The sequence below is a fragment of the Dioscorea cayenensis genome, chromosome 17 (assembly GCF_009730915.1).
Source record: "Dioscorea cayenensis subsp. rotundata cultivar TDr96_F1 chromosome 17, TDr96_F1_v2_PseudoChromosome.rev07_lg8_w22 25.fasta, whole genome shotgun sequence".
In the NCBI taxonomy this organism is placed as follows: domain Eukaryota; kingdom Viridiplantae; phylum Streptophyta; class Magnoliopsida; order Dioscoreales; family Dioscoreaceae; genus Dioscorea; species Dioscorea cayenensis.
Window position 1 is genome coordinate 16,486,350 of NC_052487.1, and position 9,481 is coordinate 16,495,830.

Here is a 9,481-nt window from a genome sequence, read left to right on the forward strand (position 1 = left end):
GGACAATAAGGAGATGTAAGCTCATGTTTAATACCAGAATTCGTGCTAAACATAATGAATTCTCTTGATAAAAATCTTCCTCCTCTATCAGTCCTGAGAATCTTCAATTTTTTACTTGATTGTCTCTCCACAAGAGCCAAGAATTCTTTGAAACAAGTAAACACTTCATGCTTGTATTTCAAAACATAAGCCCATACCATCATTGAACAATCATCAACAAACACCAAAAAATATCTATTTCTTCCCACAGATTCAGTTTGCATTAGCCCACACACATCAACATGCATAAGATGTAATAACTACTTTGCTCTCCAAGATTTTCCTCCAGTAAATGGTTTCCTAGTCATCTTACCATACACACAATCTTCACAATTTTTGAATTTCTCCATGCTAGGCAAACCAATTACCATCTCCTGTTGTTTAAGTAATTTTAAACCCTGAAAAATTCAAGTGACCAAACCTCTGATGCCATAACAATAATAAATCATCTTCCTTCATTGCCACATTAGCAACACCAACTGAAGAAAATTCAATTGGATACAAATTACCCCATTTCTCTTCACACTCATCAATTTATCACCAATTATGGCATTCACTATGTGACATTCCTTCTCTCCAAAATTAAACTACATACATAACCATTTCTAGTCAACTAACCAATGCTTAATAAATTATGTGCAAGCTTTGGCACATAATACACATCATGGATCAATTTAATTTTATCACCATTAACTTTCACTGCTACTGCACCTTTGCCAAACACAGCTACCTCTTGATCATTCCCCAACTTAACTGCTTGTTTTAGAGACTCATAAGTTCTTGAAACATTTCTCTTATACCTGTCATGTGGTGTGAACTACTACTATCCAAAAGCCAAACAGAGTTATTTAGTACCTCAGTATCTTCATGCACCATAAAAATACTACCAAATTCACTAGAATTATTATTCCCATAAGAACCAGAATTCCTATCTTGACTTATGTCTTGATTTTTGTTTTGTGACCAGCAGTGCGACTTCATGTGACCAAATTTTCCACAATTGAAACACTAATTGTTCTGAAAATTTCCTCTACCAGATCTTCGATCATAAGGTGGTCTCATAAACAGCCTTTGAACTCTTCCAAATTGTTGTTGTCTTGAACTAAATTGCTGTTGAGCTTTAGAAAAATTACCCTTGGTCACTCCATAACTTATGCCTTTTCCTCTGAAATTTCTTCCTCTACCTCTGAAGCCACTCCTTCCTCTAAATCCAGCTTCACCAGCATAATTTGAACTATTGCAACTAGAAGAATCTCCCTTCATATAAAAAGCCTTATCTTCAGATTTGTCATTGAATCTGTTAAGTCTAGCTTCATGAGCTAGTAGACTCCCACTTAATTCATTCAAAGATAATTTCGACACATCCCTGGCCTCTTCAATGGAAGTAATTACATGATTAAATTTTTCTGTCATGCTTCTCATAACTTTAGATACAACCTCTTCATCAGTGAGCTCAAAACCAAGACCTTTGATTTGATTTACAATAGCCACAACTCGTGTAATATACTGCTGCATAGTTTCTTCTTCTTTCATCAGTAGCACCTCAAACTTCTGTCTAAATGTCTGCCTTCTAACTAAAACCATCCTTATAGAACCCATAAATTCTTGTTTAATGTGCTCCCAAGCTTCTTTAGCAGTAGTGAATCTAGCAATCCTGACAAAGATAGATTCATCCACAGCTTGTTGAATCAAATACAAAGCTTTGGCATCCTTCTCCTTCTTCTCCATCTTCTCAACATCTATAGCTTCTTTAGGAATGTCTTCTTCAATAATACTCCATAAATTCTGAGATTTGAAGAGAGTTGACATCTTTACACTCCATCTGTCATAATTTTCCCCCTTGAAAAAAGCCACTGAAGTTTGTCTCATGTCAAGAGTTAGTATAAAGCTTGAAGCTATATGATCTTCTTCTTCTCAGACAAAGATCTCACACACAATATAGATAAAAGAAAACACACGACAAACAAAACAAAGAAAGCGAACACCTCACACCACACTAGCAACCCTCTCTTAATTTTTCTCCAGCTCTCAAAAACACAAACTCTGATACCACTGTTGATTTATTGATAAACTAGGAAGAAGAAGAAGAACAATAGAAGAACAACTAGAATCCCAAAGCTCACAAACCTTTCATCAAACAAAGGCAAGAGTTTTTAATAGCTCAAAACAGAGCACACTCTCACAAACTCTCATTTCACACACTTCATAATATAAGGTTACAGCTGGACTCAAATGAACAAACAATAAAAAGAAAATTATAGTCTTAGCCTTGACTTAAAGAAAGTGAGAAAACTCTACCTGTCTCTAAAACAAGATATGATCTAATGCAATCCTGACCCTTCATTATTTCACACACAAACTTAACTACTTAAGACTTTAAAACCTACAAACATAACATTTGCAAACATAGCACTATGATCAACATTCATTTAGACATCCACACAAACATAACACATCAGCTTCACTCCATCTCTTCAGCTTGAAAGACTTCAATCAACTAACAATTACCACCCTACACATGCCATCATTCAGATTATCCACGTGCAGCTCTGATTTTAGAATCCCGTAGCTCCATTCACATGTAGCGCATCAGGCAAGTGGATCTCATCCTTGCAATAAGTTCCCAAGATGATGACAAGTGTTTCTTGTCACAGATGATTTTTGCCACAATGGAGCCAGTTCACGTATGCATCTTTATGTCGATATGATGTTTATATGACCTCCGTGATGTAACCAGGATCTTGATCATCAATCAGGAGCCCATTTGTTGATTGTTCTTTGAAGACAAAAGAGTGCTTAAGGATCAGTGAGGGAGAAAGCTCATTGCCGTGAAACAACAAACTGAAACTGCTGTTCTCAATGGAGATATCATCCTCCGCGGGTGAGTATACACGTTCCTTGTGGATGACTCTGGGGATGAACGCCAGTTCCTTGAGGATATAACTATTAGTGGATCATGACATACTCATCCGCTGCTGCGGAACTTTTTTTTTCTTCATATCCACGCTCATAGGTCTTCGTCTTGTCTCTTAAGCTCGCCATGACTTAGCTAACATCATAAGCAATAGTAGGCCATATGATGAGCCCGCACAGTTGGTGCAAGAGTCTTCCACAGCATCAGAAACTGGCGCTTCTGAGATCTCAGTAAAGGCTTGCCATGTGACGAGAGCTATTCACCGGCGCTGTCTGAGCGTAGAGCAGCAGTTTACGGATGAACACATGGGTTGGGGACGAAAAGAGAAAGGGAAATAGTTCACAGAAGTTGTAACTGCACTGCCGGAGATCAATCGGTGCCGGTAATGTTGTCGGCTATGGCGAAATCTTCGGGCGGTGAAGGTGGAAGAGAGCAGCATGAGAAACCCAAGAATGTAGAATGTATTCCTGGGTAGTTCCTCCAACTACTTTAGATATCTTTCTCCAAATCTTTCATTGGCTCATAAAAAAATATCCTTAGACAAAGCTACTGCATTATAGTATCCATAAAAGATTGTGTATCTTGAAAACCAGTAAGCTCTTCAAACTTCTTGATGAATTCCTTAACGATCATAGTCTTATCTTCTTGTAACCCATCAAAATTGGTTTTTCTTGTCTTCGCCGAAACCATGACCAATTCAAACCCACGCACAAATTCACGGGTATGCTAGGTCGGCTTCTCTAATGACTCCGATGAGCAAGCTGGTTATCTTTGGGCATGATCGTCACACGTTTGGCGTGAATCGCGCAAAAGTTGGTATGTTTGAACAGCCCAATGAGGTATTCATCAGTAGTCTCTTGTAAGGCGAGAATGGCATGGTTCTGAAACCCCAAATCCGTTTTGAAGTATTGCACAATTTCTCTCACGAGCCTCTAGTAGGGTAGCTTCCTTATCAACAACTTCGTGTTCTTCTGATGCTTCCTAATCTCATGCAAAGTAAAGGTAACAATAGCGGCATGCAGCAACTGTGGCGGCGATGGGTGACGGCAGCGACAACAGTGACGGCTACGGCAACAACCTTTCTTTCTTTTTTTTTTATATAAGTTTGGTAGGAAGAGAACCAGGACCTTCGTCTTCTCCTGGTTCTTCTTCCAAATTTCTCCCTGGTTCCTTCATTTTTCCTCCTCCGTCTTCGTGGGATTCCTCATCAAGAGCGATTGCAGGCGGCGGGCAAGGATGACAGCAGCTTCTCAGGCTCTTCTATCTTTACTGTCTCTTCATGCTTTGATTCCACCATCCTCACAGCATCTTCTAGTTTCTCAGGCTTCTCTGTCTTCGTGGGCTCCACATCAAGGGTGGCACCAGTCGGTGGGCAACGATGGCATCAACTTCATCGATTTTTTTTTTATTTCTTTAGATATGTATATAGGTACGGGGGAAGAGAATATCTTAGCTCTTCTTCTTTCTTTTTTGAAGTTTTTCTTTGGCTCCTTCGGCTGGTTCCTCCCCCCTCTCATCTTCTTCCCAAACCATCCCTTTATAAACACTTTAACATATACACGGGCCGATTATCGGTTATGTTGATCATGGAGCGGTGGCTGAGTTGATTGTGGGACAGTTGTGAAGATCGTGAGGCGACCCCGACACCCCCACAACAAACATTTTTTTTTAACTTATTATTATTATTATTATTATTATTATTATTATATATATATATATATATATATATGTATTATACTTATCTGATTTTGATTTATTTTAATTTATTTTATTTTATTCTTATTTGATTTTTTAATATTATCATTATCTGATTTTTATTATTATTATGATATTATTATTATTATTATTTTGTTTATTTTATTTATTATATATATTTTATCGGATTTGATTTATTTTATTATATGTTTTTCATCTAATTTGATTTATTTGATTTTAATTTATTATTATTATTATCTTATTTGATTTTTTTTAATCTGATTTATTTTTTATTTTAATTTATTATATTTATTATATATATTTGCCTCGTGATTTGTATTCATTGGGTGATTTTGAGATTGAGATCGCCTCGAGATATGTGTTCTCAACTGATCTTGAGATTTTAGTATTTCAGATCGTCTCGAGATCTGTGCTCTCAGCTAATCTTGAGATTTATGGATTTGAAATAGCCTCAAGATCTGTGCTCTTTGTAGATTTTTGGATTTGAATATTTGAGACCGCCTCGAGATATGTGCTCTTGGTTGATCTTGAGATTTGATTATTTAGATCGCCTCGAGATCTGTGTTCTCGACTAATCTAGGGATTTGAATATTTTTTTGGATCGTCTTGAGGTCGGTGCTCTCGGCTAATCTAGGGATTTGATTTTCTAGATCGCCTTGAGATTGATGCTCTCTGTTGATCTAGGGCATTTGAATATTTTTAGATCACATCGAGATTGGTGCTCTCGGCTAATCTAGGATTTGAATACTTTAGATCTCCTCAAGATATGTGCTATCGGCTGATCTTGGGATTTGAATATTTTTTAATCCCCTCAAAATATATTCTCTTGACTGATCTTGGGATTTTTGTATTTTAAATCGGCTCGAGATAATTGTTCTCGATCTTGAGATTTGAATATTTTAGATAGCCTTAAAATATCTTCTCTCGGCGGATCCAGAGATTTGTGTATTTTAGATGCCTCGAGATCTGTGCTTTTGGCTGATCCTAGAATTTTGAATATTTTAGATCAACTCGAGATATTTGCTCTTGGGTGATCTTGAATATATCCAAATATTATGAAATTTATTTATTTTAATGACATATTGTGATAATTCGATTATGATTTGGCTATATGTGATTTTAAAATTTTGATTTGATTTGAATTAGGGCATGCAAATTTTTTATATAAACATAAAGCACACAAACGACAAGCACACAAAAATACAAGATAACAACATTACTAGTCCCAGTAGGATAACTACTTACAAAACAAGCCTTAGATTCAACCTAATGCCTCTGGTGTCATCTTCTCTGATTCCTATGCTCAACTGTTGCATCATATTGAAGAACCGCATGAGCGTCATCATAGGTTGTCACCATGTCTCCGGTTACTCCGTATCGTCTGCTTAGTCTCGGCATGTGCTGTGGTTCTATGTGGTACAGTTCCATGTAGATATCTCGCAACTCAGATGCAATGATCATTCCAAAGTCTCTAGGTTTCATGCTCACCACCAGGTGTGTCTATGACACTAATACGTGAGTCTGAACTTGCTCATGTCTGACAGGTTCCATGCTGAATTGGTCCGTCAGTGCTAGGATTGAGGTTTCTTGGGACACTTTTGAAATTTCTCCTTGCTCATATGCAACAGCAGCAATAGTTAGAGCTTCTTCTTCCTCCCTTAATTGTTCCTCTAGAAAATAACTCTCTACTCTTAGTCTATCATATCTCGAAAGAGATGATCCTTGTTGTCGTCTGGGTGGCATGTTAGCTGGCTCTTGAAGTGGATTGATTCTGGTTGAAAAATCTTCGATCTTTAACACACACACACACACACACACACACACACACACACTACCGTGACATTCTCCTATAACTCACACCACCAACACAACATGATAACATGTTAATCGCCTACATGAATGCTACTATCACTGCCTATTCCAAAAAAATCAAGTATATCCTCTTTCGTGGTGCCATTCAATGCTCCTCTGAATCACCATTCAATGCTCCTTTGTCACAAATGTCATTAATGAAGTCTTAGAGAAAGAGAGTTAACTCGGAGAGAGAAATACACACCAACAAAATAAAAAATGAAAAAAAAAAAACAAAAAGTGGCTTCTTTAAATGATGGGCTATTTATTTCTTTGTGTTTTTTTGGGTTTTTTTTCCTTGACCATTATTTATTGCTCTCTTTGTATAAAACTGGCCTTTGGTGAACTTCATTGTTTATATGGAAAATGACACACTGATTTTTTTAAAAATTTTCAAGCTAGATTAAAATTTTTTTTATTATACTTATTGTTTATTATTTAATTTATTTATTAAAAAATTACTTAGATCAAGGAGATTTTACTTAATACAGGTTCCTTCATGACTTTGTGAATGGTCCATCTCATTTCAGGTTTCATACCAAAGAATATAGTCGTCATCGGTAGACATTGAATTGCGGTGTACATGAAAGAGAGTTATTACAATGATTATGATCAGGACTTTTATGGTGTCTTGGGTGAATATAATTGAACTGGAGTATTTTGGGATTGGAAATCGAGTTGTCCTTTTTAATTGTCATTGGTTTGATACAGATAAAGGAGTTTGTGTGGATTGCCACCATGGTCTTGTGTAAGTAAATTATAAATTAGTACTTGCTACTAATGAACCATTTGTATTAGCCCGCAATGTCATCAAGTTTATTATAGCCCTTATCCTTCGACAACTCAATATCGACAGAATTAGTGGATTATGTTCAAAACCAAGGCAATAAGTAGATTTCTCTTTTCCACTAGTAATTAAGAAGTCCTTGATTTAAATGAAGACATTTACCAAGAAGTTGAAGTGTCTAGACCAAGAAATGTTATCTACTCAGAAGAACTTGATAATGAAAGAATACTTGTTCATGGTGATATTGAAAGAAGTGGATGAAGTCTTAGAGGACGAGGGAAGAGAAAGAAGAAGAAGAAAAAGAAGAAGAAGAAGAAGAAGACGACGAAGACGACGACGACGACGACGACGACGACGATGACGATGATGATGATGATGATGATTAGGAATATATTTATGCAATTATAGTGGACTACTAATTATGACACTATCATATTATCTTATGATGAAGCTTTTAATATATTTATCAATTTATGATGAAATTTTGTGATAGATTTAATTGTTACAATTGGGTTTTTTTTAATGAATATTTATGCATTTATAGTAGAGTATCTTTATTACTAAAATAGTATCTTATTTTTCTATGTGTGATATCATCCTTAACTAGAAAGCTTGTATGTGTTTTTAGAATTTGAATGTTATTGATTGATTTAAATTGTTACCATTTTTTTCAAAAAAAATATTCAATCACTTATAGGTAAGTATTAGTTTTTTGCTTATTGTTTTAAGATATCCTGCCCAAAGAAAAAACTTTAAATAAATCTAAAGCTAAGAAAGGCCTTGGAGATGAAGCAGTTGAAGAACCTCCAAGTGCAGCAACATGGGGAACATGTTTGAGACCTACTCCATCATCATTGTAGAGTGCACCTTTGATGAACCATCTGATTGACTCCCAAACTCCAACAACAAAGGTTCCAAAGACTCAAAATCTAGATATTGGGTTGGAAGAAACTGAGGATGCTTTTACCCATGATTCAGTAGTAATAAATTGTTCAAGAGGTCCAAATAAAGTAATACCTACACCAACAAATGCTAATAATAGAGTCTTCATTACTACCTTACATGATGAGTATGTTCATTTGGAATTCTTTGTTTTTATGCTAAAATCGTATGTAACTAATATAAACTAATATTATTTTGTTGCATTATTGTAGGAAATTTCTTGATCCTAAAATTGTAAGATCAATTACAAAATCTCTACAACTAAACTTCATCGATGCATGGCCAACATCGAAAAAAAAACTCCTAATGATACCAAAGAGGATATGTGGGCAAAATTTCAGGTGAGTATCGACTTTAAATTTTTTATATATTTTTAAATGTATGTGGTACACAATACTTATGTCTTTTTTCATGGTTTGTAATAGGTTCTTATATGTTTGTGAGTAACATGTTATGTAGGTCAATTGGATGCTTGTTTTTATGTTGGATAGAAATGCATGTTGAATATGTTTATGATTTGATCTTTATTTTTAATTTTGGTTTTAAATTTGACACTATTCTTGTGTTTGTCTTCTTGTATAAAAGTTTTCAAATTTTTTTTTAAAGACATACATGTTGTCTATGTGGATTTTGAATTTTTTATAATTTCAAAAAGTTCTTATATATTTATTTCTATCTTTAGGAATGGATTTATGTGTATTTTGAATTTTTTGAATGTTTATTATTGTTGTCCTTTAACAAGTGAGAGAAGGCATATGAAGGAAATATTGTATGTTTTGAATTTTTTTTTATTCAATATCACTTTAAAATGAATAATTGCTGGTATATCTTGATATTAGTTTTTTTTTGCATGCTCATAATCCAACTGAATTTTTAAGAAAAAGTAAATATGAATTTACACGGGATAATCTGCCAACACATTTCGATCCCTGAATGTTTTTTTCCAAGCAAAAGAAAATGATTTATCGTCATCATGAATTTCCTTGGTTTATTTTGGATTTAACCAAAGACCTCTCTAACTCCAAACTGAAATATAATTGTATTTCTATAAACATTTATCTTTTCCCACAAAGGCACGTGTTTCTATCTCGCCAAATAGATTCTTTAGAACTTTTAGGTACTCCTTGTCATATGCCTTTGTTTCCATATATACATAGGCACTTTTAGTTACTCTTGAGTAGTTCCCTCAAAACCAATTCATTGTTTTATATATAGGCACTTTTGTACCAAAA

General features: G+C 35.0%; 1 protein-coding gene across 1 annotated transcript; it reads right to left on the reverse strand.

Annotated features, from left to right (window-relative positions):
- Window positions 1-1,047: 1,047 nt before the first annotated feature.
- Window positions 1,048-1,848, reverse strand: LOC120281163. The gene has a single exon (XM_039288065.1). It carries the CDS (start codon window positions 1,846-1,848, stop codon window positions 1,048-1,050), a length of 801 nt encoding a protein of 266 aa, XP_039143999.1.
- Between the last annotated feature and the right edge of the window lie 7,633 nt (window positions 1,849-9,481).

Bases quoted from the DNA above. Each gene is read 5' to 3' on its own strand.
- LOC120281163 (XM_039288065.1), bottom strand. From the start codon at position 1,848: ATGTCAACTCTCTTCAAATCTCAGAATTTATGGAGTATTATTGAAGAA.